This window comes from Aquarana catesbeiana, linkage group LG06 (genome assembly GCF_042186555.1).
Source record: "Aquarana catesbeiana isolate 2022-GZ linkage group LG06, ASM4218655v1, whole genome shotgun sequence".
NCBI classification, from domain to species: Eukaryota; Metazoa; Chordata; class Amphibia; order Anura; family Ranidae; genus Aquarana; species Aquarana catesbeiana.
Window position 1 is genome coordinate 236,954,276 of NC_133329.1, and position 16,800 is coordinate 236,971,075.

Genomic DNA, 16,800 nt, shown 5'->3' on the forward strand with positions numbered 1-16,800 from the left:
CATATCTGTGTGAATGAGGCCTTACCACACATGAAGGTTCATGCTGCCAGTGTGAATGAGGCCTTACCACACATGAAGGTTCATGCTGCCAGTGTGAATAAGGCCTTACCACACATACATAAAGGTTCCATGCTGCCAGTGTGAATGAGGCCTACGTTTTCCATTGTAAAGAGGTAGAAATGTGCTGCTGCCAAGAAGTACAAAGCTGTGACTACAGAGGATGCTGGGCAAATAAGGGTAGGGTTTCCTTGTACTGTATTATATATTACTCAGTGCCAGGACATAAGCTGTACACCGCGCTGTTATTCACCTCCTGTGACAATAGTATACACCCAACACTACCCGCATCCAGCCGCCCTCTGCTCCGGCCCCGGGCCATCATTGAACGTGGTAAAGTCAGAGAGGACAAAAGAAGCCTGAGCCACGCCCCCATCTTCTCCGGCCATCCAATCACCGTCATACTTTTCTGTACACTCGTTAGAAAAGAACGAGCTGATCCAAGAGGCTGTACCATTTACATCCTCGGGGAGTTTAGACGTTACTATTGCAGTTTTACGCCTTATTTCGTAGCGGTTGGCCCTCAGACAGTTAGGTGTACAGTTCCATCTCAAATAATGTGATAACTATTCTGAAATAATCGGTAATTTAGGAGTGAACGTCACTTGAATGGCACTAGGTGCTCCCCGTGGAGCTTTGATAATGGTATGTTCTATTGTTATATATAGAGGTGACCCTGCACATGCTCGCACACATTGTGTAGTGTAGGGAGGAGGAGTATTTATTGGTGTGTTGTATGAAGCGTCGTATAAAGCGAGGTGTCCAGTGATAGAGCTGTGACTTCCCACACTCTGTGCTGTACTGTAGCCGCCGTGTCCAAGTAAGCGGCGCCCTGTGATATTGGAGCCCCCGGGGTCCGTCCTCCTCACTCTCCACACACGAGGGTGAAGCGGGGATTGGGACCAGTAATGCCCGGCGCTCCTCTCTCACCACCATGAACTTACTAAACGACTCGTTGGTGTCTATAAAAGACATAAAGACCGGGCAGAAAAACTTAAATGTCGTCTTTATAGTGCTGGAGATCGGTAAGTGTCCCTGAGGACGGTAGGTGAGCCGGATGCAGCAGGAGACCCCCCCCCCCCCCCCCCCCATCATGTGCTGTGCCCAGTCCAGGGCTCTGGTGTCCTTGGCATGACTAAACTTGTGTTTTCCTCTCCTACCTTCATACAGGAAGAGTCACAAAAACTAAAGATGGTCATGAAGTGAGGTCGTGCAAGGTGGCAGATAAAACGGGGAGCATCACAGTCTCCGTGTGGGATGAAATTGGAAGCCTTATTCAGCCCGGAGACATAATTCGGTTAACCAGAGGGTATGTGCTCACATGTGTACTGAAAGGTGTGCGCACCACTTTACTTACACTTGGTATGATCCACAGGATGGGTAGTGGTATGGTCCACATCTACAACCAAACACTTAGGGTTCATTCACACCTGATGCACCATTGCAGTAGCTGGCGCGTGGTCCAGCTAGACCAGCGTAGTATTGATGCACCAATAAGGATGAGCTCACGCGTGTTCGTAAACAGCACACGCAGAGCCCGTCAGGAAGTTGGCACTGCGGAGTGCTAATCACAGGCAGTGAGACATTTCCCGATGTGCGGCTGCAGAGATCTGGAGATGTCGTACTGCTTGTGATTAGCGCTCCCCAGTGCTCACTTCCTGGCGGGCTCTGCATGTGCTGTTTGCGAACACGCCTGCGCTCATCCTTATGCACCAATACCAGCGTACTATGCTGTGCCCTTTATTTTAATTTTTACCAACTTAATTGAAATGTCACATTTCATAGCTTTCTCTCACCCGTGTGCGATGGCCTGTGCTACACTGGAAAAAGAGTACCGCACACTTTTTTTTTTTTTTTTTTTAGCACGCACCAACGCAGTGGTGTAAGCCAGCCACACCGGAGATGATGCATTTTGCCTCATGCAGTGGGACTGCGCTGGAATACCTGCCTACTGTAGTTCCACCGCACCTGGTGTGAATGGACGTCACATGTAAGGAGTCCCTGATCGCAGGCAGAATTGGCACAATTCTGCCCGTGATCCCTAATCACGGCAAATCGTGGGACTTCCTTGTGATCCCCGTCACTTCCAATGGTACCCCAATCGCGGCCTAATTTTGCCATTGAATGACCGTACACCTGTCCCCTGAAAGAGCTTTTGGGCGACAAGTGTACCGTGATATTTGCACGCTTTGTCGTGCGACAATCACACCGCAATTAGGGTGTCGTTGGAAGTGACGGGGATAACATGGGCGTGCTGCGATTCAGGATCGTGGGCAGAATTGCGGCGATTCTGCCTGTGATCTGGGATGCCTAGATGTGAACAAGGCCTGAAAGAATAATTCCAGGCATCGGCATGTTCTACTTGGCTACATTGGCCCAGTGTAACTATGTATTTACCATACCTGGTTGATGCTGCTAGAAATCACTAAGGCTCCATTCACATTAGTGTCTCCAAAGTCGCATTTATTTCCAGTGCGACTTTGGAGCATGACTTTGATATGATTTTTGGTGCAACTTTGATCTGACTTTAAACAATTGGACCAAAGTAGCACAGGCACCTTTTCAAAATCTCTACAACTAAGTTGCACCAATCTGAACATGTACCTTTGCAAGCAGTGGGCTGCGACTTGTCATGCCCAGTCGCACAAGTGTATATGGGCCCTAAAGTAGACCGTTACTCCAGTGATCTCCACTTGCTTCCAGATCCTGCGCTGAGTGGCTGCTCTCCTGCATTGTGAACAAAGGTTGACCACTTGGCATAGGCACCATGCAGGGAATGCTTTGCACTCTAAGTGAATGCAAAGCATTCTTTTATTGGAAAATGTGGAATGTACAATGGCATCATCCCACTTTGACAAATCAGAGAACGCTTTGCATTCATTCAGCAGCAAATGACCACCTATGTTCAGAATGTAGGAGATCAGGTGTGCGGCATGATGCCTAGAAGCAAGTGAGGATCGTTGGAGTAGTGGTGTCTATTTTCCAGCTTTCAGAGGCATTGGCCAGGTATGTCATATACATAGTACATTGGTGCAAGCTGGGCTCAGGTGACTACGTATAACAGGCAGATGCGGGGGTTCCTGTTGGTGACTGCTCAATGCATATATGTGGTGACAGGAAAACTGTCTAACGCTCAGCTGCAGCACATGTGTTAATGGTGGTCTGAGGTTTGTGTGCTTGCAGCATGTTTCCAACAGTGGTCTCCAACAGCTCTGTCACATCTTCTGATCGGGAGCCAACAGGATGGCCTCTTGGTAATGTGAGCCAATCACAGTGGTCACATGATGGACTCTGCACTGCCTCCTGGCATTGAGCTACAGGCAACACTTTTCTTTTTTGGCTAAAGTAAATGAGTTTTATAATAACCCTCCAGTAAAGGAGTTTTATAATAACCCTCCACCCATGTTGGTTTATTTTTTTTTTTTTTTGGCCATCTGTGTCCAATTGGGGAGATTTCCCTTCACTTCCTGTCCCATAGCCAAAACAGGAAGTGAGAGGAAATCCCTGCAAATTAAGGGAATCTCTTGGGGACCCCCAGGCCGCCAGAACTAGTGTCCCCATTAGAAGATTTCCTTTCTATTACTGTTCTGGGGACAACCAAAAATATGGGATTTTCTTTTACTTTCAATGATAATGGTAAACAGGACAAATAGAGGGTGAATTTCCTTAATGTGGGCACAGACAGCAATAAAAACTGACTAGTGTTCTAATCCCCCTCCACTCTATCCAAAACTAAACACGTTTGCCTTTAGTTATACTTTAAAGGGCAGCGTGAAGGATTTAAAGGACAAGTTTACTGTAAGTGAGCTTGTTCTTTAATAAATATTCCCCCCCAAACCTAGAGTGTCATGTTAAGTCCCTTTTACGGGGGCTGTATCTGTTCCAATCAACGGGATCTGTGGACGGGGCATTTTAAGTTATTATGTGCTAGTTTGAATGCTTCCATCTTCACTCAGTCGTCTTCTGGGTTTGTGCTCTCTGGCTGTTTATCTGGGCACAATGACAGCCAGTCATGGTTGCGGCACAGCGCTTTCAATGGACACATACTTGAGTGTGCCATCCATTCAGAACGCAGTGGGCATGTGCCAGTGGTGTCACTGGCCACTATAAATGTGAATATCTCCTAAGCGGTATGGGAGATATTCACTGTACCTACAGGCAAGCCTTATTACATGCTTACCTGTGGGTACAAGTCATAAAGCGGAATTTACCACTGCTTTAACTGATCCATGTTAGGTCTATAGGCACGTGAATGTAAATGGACACACGCAGACTACCTCAGATCTGTCCTGTTTAGGTCCAAAAAAATGGAAAAGGTTGGGACCTTTTTTTCTTATTTTTGTTGTTTGACTTGTTTTGCGACTAAACTGAAGGACACTTGCAGTGGATCGTCACTTCAAAAAGCACTTTGTGACCCTCCCACCTATTTTCCAGTCTGAAAAGCTGGCAATGACATGTAAAGTGGTCCCGCAGCCTCCTGAGCTATCAATATCATATCTCTCAGGAGGCATCAGCTTACAGACAGTGGCTGGAGGAGGGATGACTTGGTGGCACATCATTGGGTGCCACCAGGTGCCATGGCCCAGTGAGTGAGCTGTATTTCACAGGATGGCTAGAGAACAGCTCACCTATATGGACCCGTGCCATGTGTACGCTAAGAGGAAGTACCAACAGGAACATCTTCAAATAGGCAGGAGTGCACAGTAAGGCCTCTTTCACATGAACGATCCGTTCAGGCCCGCCTGTCAGTTTTTTAGGCGGACCTGAACGGACCCTCCATAGACCTCTATAGAGCGTTGGATGTCAGCAGTGACATGTCCGCTGACATCCGACCCGCTCCGATCGTGTAACGGAGGAAAAACCTACTTTTCCATCCGTTATCGGATCGGGTGACGGACTCTCCGTCATCATCCGATCCCCCATAGGGGAGAGCGGCACTCTGACAAGTGCAGCGATGGACCTGCCATCTGCCTGCTCAGCGGGGATCGGCGGAGCGATCCCCGCTGAGCAAGCGGATGTTCACGGGGCGGAACCACATGGATCCATCCCGTGTGAAAGAGCCCTAAAGGTTTAACTTGGCACTCTGCACTCACCTGGGTGGGGGATTTACTAAAGGACAAGTTCGCTAAAAATAAACTTCTCCTGTAACATGTTAATTTCACTTCAGGAGCCAATTGCAAGTTGAATTTTCAAAGCCCATCATTCTGTAGCTTTTCTAAAATGTCTGTTCATCCTGCCATGACTATCCTTGTTCAGGCATGTCTGTTATAGGGTAACAATGCTCTTTCCTCATATCCTAAGTTTTACTCTTGTCGACCTGTCACTTGTGCTTTCAATGAAGACTTTAAGGGGTTTATTTACTAAAGCTGGCGAGTGCAAAATCAGCCTCACTTCTGCATAGAAACTGGTCAGCTTCTGGGTTTTATTGCCAAAGCTTAATTGAACAACCTGAGGTTAGAAGCTGATTGGCTACCATGTGCAGCTGCACCAGATTCCGAGTGCTCCAGTTTTAGGCCCCTTTCACACGATCGGACCGTTCAGGTCCGCCTGTCAGTTTTGACGGCGGACCTGAACGGGTGCTCCATGTTAGCCTATGGAGCGACGGATGTCAGCGGAGACATGTCCGCTGACATCCGACCCGGTCCGATCCGCTAAAAGCAGACGGATGGCCCTACATCCAGGTCCGTCGCTATCACATCGGGTGAGATCTGATGAAAACGGACATGCTGTCCGTTTTCATCCGATCCCTCCATAGGCGGCAGCGGCGCCTGACAAGCCCCTCCCCGCTCAGTGAGCAGAGAGGGACCTGTCATCCGCCGGCTCAGCGGAGATCAACGGAGAGATCTCCCGCTGAGCCGGTGGACCGAGGCGGAGTCTGCCTCGTGTGAAAGGGGCCTTAGTAAATAAACCCCTATGTGATTGGCAATGCTGATCGCGTAGGCATGTTCTGTGTTTGTGATCAACAGGATCCTGCACTAAATGCAATGCAGCCACCGCTGGAGCAAATGCAGGAAGTTGATGCAAGCATACTACAGAGATAAAAAAAAAAAAATGAAATGTATATTTTGAAAAGTCAATTTTTGTGATGGTGCTGAGTGACTTAAATGTCCTGCTAGAGTTTACACTTGAGGTTCATTCACATGGGTACAGAGGGCCATACACAGCAAAAAGTAGTACTGTTCCTGGGAGTCAGTCGTTGCATATAGATTATTATTATCATTATTATACAGGATTTATATGGCGCCAACAGTTTACACAGCGCTTTACAATATAAAAGGGATACAATACAGTTATAATACAATAAAATACAAGAGGATTAAGAGGGCCCTGCTCAGAAGAGCTTACAATCTAATGGGGTAGGGCAGGTGGTACAAAAGGTTGTAACTGTGGTGAATGAGCTGATGGAAGTGGTAAAAGATTAGTTAGAGACGTGATCAGCTTTCCTGAAAAGATGAGTTTTCAGGGATCGCCTGAATGTAGCAAGAGTAGAGGCAGGCCGGACAGGTTGAAGTAGCGCGTTCCAGAGGATGGGAGAGGCTCTTGAGAAATCCTGGAGATGAGTAGGTCTTGAGAAGAGCGGAAAGGACAATTTGGGTGATATTTGGAGACAAGGTTGGTGATGTAGCTTGGGGCAGAGTTGTGAATGGCTTTGTATGTTAGTATTTTGAATTTAATTCACTGGGTGTTTGGGAGCCAGTGTAGTGATTGGAGGAGAGGGTGGGCAGACACTGAGTTGTTGGTAAGGTGTATGTCTGGCAGCAGCATTCATGATAGACTGAAGAGGGGATAGCCTATGAAGAGGCAGGCCAATGAGAAGGGAGTTGCAATAGTCAAGGTGAGAGATAACAAGGGAGTGGATGAGGAGCTTAGTGGTTTCATTTGTTTAAAAAGGGGTGATTTTTAGAGATGTTACGGAGGTGAATTCTACAAACTTTTGACAACGATTGGACTTGGAGGCAGAAATGACAAGTCAGTCTAGGATTACACCTAGTACCCTGGCGTGAGGGGAGAGACTGACTAGTTGCATTGTTGATTTTGATGGAAAAGTCATGGAGGGGGGCATGGGCGGGGTGGAATATTAATAGCTCAGTTTTAGAGAGATTTAGTTTAAGGAAGTGGTGCGACATCCATGCTGATATGTCAGTTAGTAAATTAGTAATGCGAGAGGAGACTGAAGGAGTGAGGTGAGGAGTAGACAGATTTGGGTGTCATCGGCGTATAAGTGATATTGGAAGCCGTGGGCGGTTATCAAGTGACCAAGGGAGGAGGTGTAGATGGAAGAGAAGGGGTCCAAGAACAGAGCCTTGGGGGACCCCACTTAAAGGGGCAATGGAGAGGAGACAGAGTTGTAGGTGACACTGGAGCGCTGTGATAGGCAGAGATAGATGGGCAGAGAACCAGGATAGAGCAGAATCTCGGAGGCCAAGAGAATGTAGTTTATTGAGAAGGAGCAGGTGGTCACCAGTATCAAATGCCGCAGAGAGGTCAAGTAGGAGTATGGAGTACTGGCTGTTGGTTTTAGCAGTTAATCGTTAGTGAGTTTTAGTAAGGCAGTTTCCGTGGAGTGATGCAAGCGAAAGCCAGAATGCAAGGGGTCAAGAAGGTTATTTTCACTGAGGTAAGCGCGAAGACGATTGTAGACTAAGTGTTCTAGAAGTTTAGAGGTGAATGGGAGCCATGAAATGGGTCTTAAGTTGTTCAGGTTGGTGGGGTCCAGTGAGGGCTTTTTAAGTATGGGAGTGATCTGCGCATGTTTTAGAGGGGAAGGGAAGGTGCCACTAGAGAGGGAGAGATTGAAGATGTGAGTGAGGGAGCATAGGATAGAAGAGTAGTTGTGAGGAAACAGAATCCAAGGGACAGTTGGTTAGGTGGGCATCTGAGAAGTTTTGTAACCTCTTCTGTAATAGCCAACGCAAAAGCGGAGAGTGTTGAATGTGCTGTTAGGCAGGGTATGTTGGGTGGGGAAGACGTACGCATAGTGGAGGTGTCCTCACAAATTGCATCAATCTTGTCTTTGGCAAACTCTTGGGCAGTGAGTGAGTTATAGATGATGTCTGTACAAATCAATGACCGGCTGCTGCTGTTTTATGGTAATCACACATGAGTATTAAATGCTTAGATGTGCTGTTACCAGCGTGCAGCTGCAGTCTGTTTTTTTTTTTTTTCTGGTTGCTGTACACAACACCTGTGACTTCTGGGCACAAAATACACTTTTTGCAGTTTACAGCCCTCTGTATGAGTGAGCCCTTACAGTAAATTTAGGAACACCACCTATTTGAATTTTAAAGTAAATCTATGTATTACCCATGCATGGCACAACTGGCATATCTAAAGTAAAAACATTTTTTCATTTTAAATGATTAGGGAATGGTTAAAACGCCTATTGTTTTTTATGCCATATGTGTCCCATTTCTGACATTGCAATTGTCTGAGATTAAATATCTCTGATGTAAATTCTTCTTTGGACAAGTTTTGAAAATAGTGACGTCACTATGTTGCCTTAAGGAAGGAACCCCGTAAGGCCTTAAAATGTCTGTATTGTGAAGAAGTCTTCATAATAAATATGTGAAGCACATTTATATGGAGTGCTGGTGACTTCATATTTTCATATCTGATTCTGGAATGACAACATCTGTGGCAAGCACTTTGAGATTCCATTGGTTATTTAAGTACTGTGACGACTGCAGCTTTTATATGAACTTTGACTCTTAGGATGGCAATACACTGCTTGAATTTTGTTTGATTTCTGATCATGTGAAAATTGAGCAGTGTATGGTCCTGCTGGTGCCGCTCCATTTGGCAAAGAGCCTGTTGAAAATTTTGTTGAAGGGGCCTGTCAGAATACAGTAGCTTGGCAGGGAACATTGATCATCTGAGCTATTAGTGTGGATGGAGGAGTCTCAGCGTTTTTCATTAAAAGCTAAAGAAATCTGTCTGGACATCTTTCAACAGGTTGTCATCAGAACAAGTGTCCACAGTGGAAGATTCCCCTCTATTCCTGTACTGGTGACAACTCAAAACTTATTTTCCTTTACTTTTGGTCCTGTTGACATTGGTTACTAGGAGGAAGCACATCCCCATAGCAGGGACACAGACATAAAAACTTGATGGGTTTTAACCCTTGTATGCTACATCCAAAATGTATGACTTTACATGAAAAGATTTGCTTGTCATTCTGCTTACACAGAGGGTGTATACTTTCCTAACCCCATATGACGGTGCTAAATTCATAAGTGGTTAGCAAGAAAGTACCAGTGTTGCCATTGAGTTAAATGCTCTTCATACTTGTAAGTAATAGGTATGGTATATTTTCTGCCACCAAGGGGATCTGGGGAGGGCAGAAGTTAAACCTGTTTTTGTATGAATAAAGCACACATCCACTTTAAGGTGAAACTCTCTATTCAAACTTTCAGTGTTTGGTAGAGATAGGGAAGGTTTGTCAGAGGCCCCGTTCACATTTGTGAATTGGGCTGTTAGTGATTACAAGCATAAGACCCAGTAGGGGCTCCTGCAGGTGGCAGCAACTTTGAAATCAATGGCAGTCTGACAGCTATGTTTGCATCAAGGAATAATCATTTGCAGGTAATTACTCCATGAGAATGACCTTGATTAGCTGCGGGAGCTGTCAGCCTATCGTTGCTTTCGGTGGCAGCTTAGCCTGCAGCTAATCGTCAGGAACCCATTTGGTCTCCTGCATGTAATCGCAAACGCCTCCATGAGCAAGTGTGAATGGGACCCAAAGCTACTTGAAAGGTGTAATAGCACAGTAAGTGGGTGTAGAAACTGATCGGATGCTAAAAATTGCTCCCTGTGTTATAAGCCATTCATGTAGTAGTGGTCAGTCGCACACAGTTGGGAGTATTGTGTTATCCTATGGGATGAACTGCTACATTATTTTATTTGTGTGCCAGTATGTCCCATGTGTTTGTCACTACTGGGTCAACAATTTTTTTTATCGAACAGATGTATGAATGCTTTTTCAGTGGTATATTTAGCATGCCCCAAGGTTGTAAAAAGATGACGTTCATTTGTTACATACACTTTAATCCTTTTACTGCCTAAATTTAAATAACTCAATTGCAAAGTATGCTGTCTTGTCAACAGGAAGTCACTAGAAGTTTGAAATGGTGTAGTCAAAGCTCGGAGGACCGTTTGCCAAAAGCCTTTTGCATTACATGTGTTTTTCAGTATTGTTACTGGGAAACCTATTGACATTCTACACCTGAGCTGCTAACCAGGGTGTGTTTGTGCCGCTCACACTCTAGCTGATTAGCTGCTTAAAAAGTCCATCTTTTCAGTGCTACTACTGTATCAGCATCCATCTGCTTTCAGTGGGTTTGGGAAGCAGAGTATGTTTGGAGGGTGGGGAGGAATGAGTAATTATGGAAGACTTGGGGGCCCCATTCACGCCACCGCGTGGCTCTGCGATTATTGCACAACACATGTAGGGCAGGCAATTAATTTGTAGCAAATGCTTCAAAGAAGCTACTGCGCCTTTTTTGGGAGTAGAGCTTGGCATGCGCTTTACTGTGCTTTGGAGCATTTGGCCACGTTTTTGGGTGCCATTAATGGCACTGCAAGCACAACACTCATTCCCAGAACATGCAGATGTGAATGCAGCCTTAGGCTCCTTTCACACTAGCTGACTTCAAAGTTGTGCAATTTTGTACTGCAACTTTGGAGTCTGACTTTGATGCGACTTTTACACTCTCTGGCATTGAAATCGTGTCAGTCGGATCAAAAGTAGTGTCAATTGGGACAGCTCTCATAAAAATACAAGACATTTCCTGCGATTTTGGGTCTCACAAGTTGCATCTTAAGTCGCACAAGTGTGAAAGGAGCCTTAGACTGTCTTCTTCTAATCTGCTTGAATGTTGCATGTTTCCAGCATGTTTGTTCTACTATTTAGGTTTCAAATTCAAAGTTGTATATGTATGTAATCTAGTGCAATCATCTCATTTAAGGTATGCTTCTTTGTGGAAAGGATGCCTAACACTGTACAGTGGAAGAGGAGGCGAGCTTCAAAAGATAGGAGAGTAAGTACTTTGTTTTATTGTATGCCAAGATTGGTACTACATCTGATTAAAGAAAACCTTTGCAACCAACATGCATGAGTCCCTGCTTTTGAATAAATTGAAGCTTGAATTATTGAGCTTTGTAAAGAGGCCTGTTTATTAAAGCAGGTGTTTAATGAGACTAAGGAAATGTCTTGTGTAACAAACTTGTTGCAAAAATGACTTCATAAGTTTATGCTTTAATTTTTCATTGACAGATTAAATAGTATAATTGTTACAAAAAATACTTAGTGATTGTAAAGTCTCGTGTTTTTTTTTTTTTTTTTTTTTTTTTTTCATTAAAATAACAAACATATTATATTTGCCTCCTCTGTGCAGTGGTTTTGCACAGGGCAGCCCAGATCCTTCTCTTGTGTCCCTAGCTCCTGGCCTCTCCCACCTGTTGAGTACCCCCACAGCAAGCAGCTTGCTATAGGGGTAGCCGAGCCACAGCTCCGTGTATCCATTCAGACACACAGCTTCCATTCAGCCCCACCCCCTCTCTCTCCTGATTGGCTAACCGAGTTTGACAGCAGCGGGAGTCAATGACACTGCTGTTGTCTCAGCCAATCAGGGGAGAGAGACGGCTGAGGCATTCGTGGACAGATGGGACTCAGTAAGTATGTGGAGGGCTGCTGCACACAGAAGGCTTTATCTTAATGCATAGAATGCATTAAGATAAAAAACCTTCTGACTTTACAACCCCTTTAATACAGTGAATCTGTGATTTGCTCCTGGTAAAAAAAATGCATCTTAGTTTATTCTGGTTATGTGTGTTGTACTTTACATTGTTGTGATTTTAGAATCTGGTCTAAAAAAAAAAAATGACTTAAGGAACAGTAATGATGGCCATTAAACATTTTTTTTAGCCACATATAGGCCTCATTCACACTAGCACTCCTGTGCTTAGCTTTTCTAAATGGAGAAGTGATCTGGGAAGTATAAGCAACTTTTATGCTTAGAAAAAATTAAAAGGAGGAAAAATCAAGAGCACCACATCCCAGAAAATACGTTTGTAAAGGAAAGGGACATTGAGGCCATGGGCTGGCCCCGGCGTTTTTAACGGTGCTGGGATAAATAAGGTAAAAAAGATAGAATAAAAGGATCTTTTATTTGACAATCTTTAAAAACGGGAAACAGACATAAGTCAAAAACACTAAAGTATGTTTACAAAGCAAATAATTCATTGATACAGAGGTTGATACCACTTTCTCAACATGTTTCGCTTTCTTAAGCTTCTTCAGGAGATATACTGTGGTATTTGATCAACTATAAGGTAGAAAAAACATAATAAGAATTTTATGTCTGCTAGTAAATTTACAATCATAAGTATGTCGGTTAAGTCAAAAGGAGAAATATATAAACCATGCAAACAAAAAATACAATATATAGATTTATATTCTAGCTTTGTATATAGAAAAAAACAAAAACACCACGTCACAAATTTCCTTTCTTTTTTGATCTTACCCGTAAGGAAAGGGAGATGTATATTAAAAAATAGATTTGTGCATGGCAGATGTTTTGCCCTCCAGTCTGCACCTCACTGAAAAAGCATGCAGAGAGGGATAAAAAATTCAGAGTAGATGAAATTCTCTGAAAAGGAGAAAAATCAAATACAGGGGTGTTACAAAAATCGGTATCAACTTAAGTGGATAAAGTAGGCTAACATTGACAATATAAAGAGGGGTGAGAGCATCCGGGATATGGATATAATTCAATACCTTAAATGTGGTAAGTAGAGTCAATTCTCAGATAACAGAAACCACATCTGAAGGATGGTAGAAAGCCTGATTGCTGTATATACATATAAATGGTTCTTTACATGCAGCAGGATGACAGACGGAAAATGGGCAGCATACAGGATTAGAGCACCCACAAACAAGTGGTGGGTAATCAAGCCTGGAGAAACGCCTGCAGCCTACCGCAAAGAGCCTATAAATGCAAGCAAAAAATGGGCTAGGTTTGAATGCATAAGATAGATAGTAAGTTTTTCATAAGCAAGTGAAAGAACAACAAAAGAACTTGTAGTGGTCAGAACCAATTGTGACAGCACTAGCGTAGAGAACGTCTATCTGCCCAGCGTATCGGAGGGGAATGACAGAAAACCCTGCTTTTTAAACCTCTCCAGCGTGACAGCGTCTGACTCGCCGTCACGCTGCGGACTAACAACCGCGCATGCGCACGTATCCCGGCTTCTGTGCGGAGACAAGCGTCAGCAGTGTCAGATGTATGTGACTGACCCGCGGCCATCTTTAAATATCCGATGCCCTGAGTGTGGCACTACGGAAGCCCTAAGACTGAAGACAAGTATTTAGGCGTGATGTTCCGCATAAATAGATAGCCGGGAGGAAAGAGACAGCACTGGTTGTCAAATAAGGGGCAACAGAGCAGTCAAAACATTGATTAGGAGCTGAATTGCTGAGTGCCCCGGGTGTCCGTACATGCCAAAGAGAGAGAAGGTAACGGGCTGGAAAAGAAACTCATACCGCACAAAAACCTTGATGTGGAGAAAAAATCTATAAAAATCAAAATGAATGAAAAAACTATAAATGTTAAATAACATAAAAAATAAAACATTCATATTTAATTATTTATAGCAAATGGAATAAAAAAATATATATTAAAAAAAAAAAAAAAAAATTGTAGATGGTGGTGTGAAGAAAAAAAAAAAAAAAAAGTTACTGAAATAAACATATTTGAAACAAAATTTAAAGAAAGGGTTTGTAACTCAAAACATCATTCAGGCCCGGATGTTTCAGAGCGTTTAAAGTAAAAATCCACTTAGTCTCGCGTTGCAGTAAAGTCCTATCGTAATCTCCCCCTCTTTCATTTGGGGGTGCATACTCCATGGCAGAAAAGTGCATTTTACTGTCATCAAATTGGAGACATAAACCCATATGCCGGCTTATGGGGGTTTCCATCTTTTTCTTAGTCACTAAGGAGACATGGTCTCTGATCCGATGGAAAAAAGGACGTTTGGTTTTCCCCACGTAGAATGCATTGCATTCGCATATCATTCTATAAACCACGCCGATGGATTGGCATGTGGCTAAAAAATTGGGATTATAAAGCTGTCCATTTGGGAGGATGATATTGCGAGATGCATAGATGTACCTACAAAAGTCACACTTATGGCAGGGTTTAGTTCCCTTGTTTTTAGTATCAGTTGCGGACAGTGGGGCATAGTGGCTGTGAACAATGTGATCCCTAATTGACCGAGATCGTCTGTAGGTGATCCCAGGATGATCCTTTAGGTGTTTGGATACATTGGGATCACCCATCAGCAAATACCAATGCTTTTGTAGCAGATCACGCATTTGCTGATGTTGTCCAGAAAAGGTTGTAATTAGTCTTAAGCCAGGGTCTAATTTTGGATTTGTGCGGCCATGAATGAGTTGGCTGCGGTCACTTTTTTTGGCCCTGAGGTAGGCTCTTTTAAGGCATTTATTACTATAGCCACGTGCCTTGAGACGCTCTCTCAGTGCTCTGGCCTCGGATTCGAAGTGAGCATTTTCACTGCAATTTCTCCTTAATCTTAAATACTGTCCATAGGGAACATTGTTTGAGTGGTAAAGGATGTGAACTGGTAGCATGCAGGAGAGAGTTTCCTGCTGATGATTTACGGAAAAGGGTTGTCCCTATGGTTCTATCGGGGTTGATCAGGATGGTAATGTCCAAGAACGTTAAGGTGGACTGATTCGCTTCCATAGTAAACGTTAAGTTGTAGGGATTGGTTTTCAGACCGTCAAAGACACGGGAGAGATCCTCTCTGCTGCCAGTCCAAATCAGGAACACATCATCAATATACCAGAAATTTGTGACGTGGTGTGGTGTTTTTTTTTTTTTTTTTTTCTATATACAAAGCTAGAATATAAATCTATATATTGTATTTTTTTGTTTGCATGGTTTATATATTTCTCCTTTTGACTTAACCGATATACTTTGATTGTAAATTTACTAGCAGACATAAAATTCTTATGTTTTTTTCTACCTTTATAGTTGATCAAATACCACAGTATATCTCCTGAAGAAGCTTAAGAAAGCGAAACATGTTGAGAAAGTGGTATCAACCTCTGTATCAATGATTAATTTGCTTTGTAAACATACTTTAGTGTTTTTGACTTATGTCTGTTTCCCCTTTTTAAAGATTGTCAAATAAAAGATCCTTTTATTCTATCTTTTTTACCTTATTTATCCCAGCACCGTTAAAAGTGCCGGGGCCAGCCCATGGCCTCAATGTCCCTTTCCTTTACAAACTTTTATGCTTAGATCACTTTTTCTGCATTTAGATGAAAGGTTTAGCTGTGTTTACAATTAGAAGTCGATTGATATGGGTTTTTCTCTGGCCGATGCCGATATTTAGAAATCGCGATGGCCGATATATGATGCCGATTTTTTTTTTTTTTTTTTTTTTGGGCTGATATATTAGGCCAATTTTTTTTTTTCCCTTCATCTCATAAAATCTAACAGTTAGACCCCTTTCACACTGGGGCGTTTTTCAGGTGCTTTTGGGCTAAAAATAGCACCTGTAAAGTGCCTGCAAAACAGCTCCCCTGCAGTCTGTGTGAAAGCCCGAGTGCTTTCACACTGAGGCGATGTGATGGCAGGATGTTAAAAAAAAGTCCTGCAAGCAGCATCTTTGGAGCGGTGCATACCGCTGCTCCACCACTCCTGCCCATTGAAATGAATGCGCACCGCTGCCGAAGCACCTGCAAAGCATTTCGGCAGCAGCGCTTCATGGGCACATTTAACCCCTTCCTCGGCTGCTAGCTGGGTTATAAGCACTCCGCTAGCAGCCGAATAGCGCTGCTAAAATGACGGTAAAGCGCCGCTAAAACTAGCAGCATTTTACCGTCGACGCATGCCCGCTCCAGTGTGTTGGCAACCTTAAGTAATAAGTGATACAGAAAATTTTTTACATTTAAACATTTATTAAACAAAACAAACCTCCAATCAGTTCACTTGTATGTATAATTTAGATTAAAAAAAAACTATCTTAAATATCAAATACACAAAAACAGGTAATCAAAACTTTTGGACGAAAAAAAATGGGCTAACTTTACTGCTTAGTTTTCTTTTTATTCATTAGTGTATTTTTTCCCAAAAAAATTGCGTTTGAAAGACTGCTGCGCAAATACTGTGTGACATAAAATATTGCAACATCCGCTATTTTATTCCCTAGGATCTCTGCTAAAAAAATATGTATATATAATGTTTGGGGGTTCTAAGTGAATTTCTAGCAGAAAATACAGGATTTTTACTTGTAAACAGCAAGTGTCAGAAAAGATTTAGTCTTTAAATGGTTAAACTGAGAACTCCTACACACAGGAGTTTAGTTCATTCATAAGTGTAAACATTGTATCTCTTCAGGTTCTTATCAGATTTGGCAGGCTGCCCAGGGAGAAGTTGCTCCTCCACAGAAAACTTCAGGAAACTTGCATTGACTTCTATTACAGAAGTCATTTGCAAGTCGCGCTGAAGTTATAATCGGCCCTTTTTATCAGCACAATCGGCCGATGCCGATTAAGTAAAAAACGCTAAATATCGTCCGTTATAACGGTAAACCTCTATTTACAATGCATTTAGAGTGTCTAAAAACGCCCCAGACCTGGGATGCACAGAATTCTATTTTCTCTAAACACTGCTAAACTGACAGCACTTAAATCACCAGTTAATGCATAGTGTGCCT

At 43.3% G+C, this 16,800-nt stretch overlaps 1 protein-coding gene across 2 annotated transcripts in view; it reads left to right on the forward strand.

Annotated features, from left to right (window-relative positions):
- The first annotated feature begins 718 nt into the window (after positions 1-718).
- The window catches only part of NABP1 (nucleic acid binding protein 1), a 37,434-nt gene continuing 21,352 nt past the window's right edge, over positions 719-16,800 (forward strand). For both annotated transcript variants that reach the window (XM_073633095.1, XM_073633096.1), the window contains exons 1-3: positions 719-1,082; positions 1,228-1,366; positions 11,022-11,093. In XM_073633095.1, the coding sequence (XP_073489196.1) occupies positions 992-1,082; positions 1,228-1,366; positions 11,022-11,093 (302 nt within the window). In that variant the 5' untranslated portion in view covers positions 719-991. The remainder of the gene's footprint in view (positions 1,083-1,227; positions 1,367-11,021; positions 11,094-16,800) is intronic.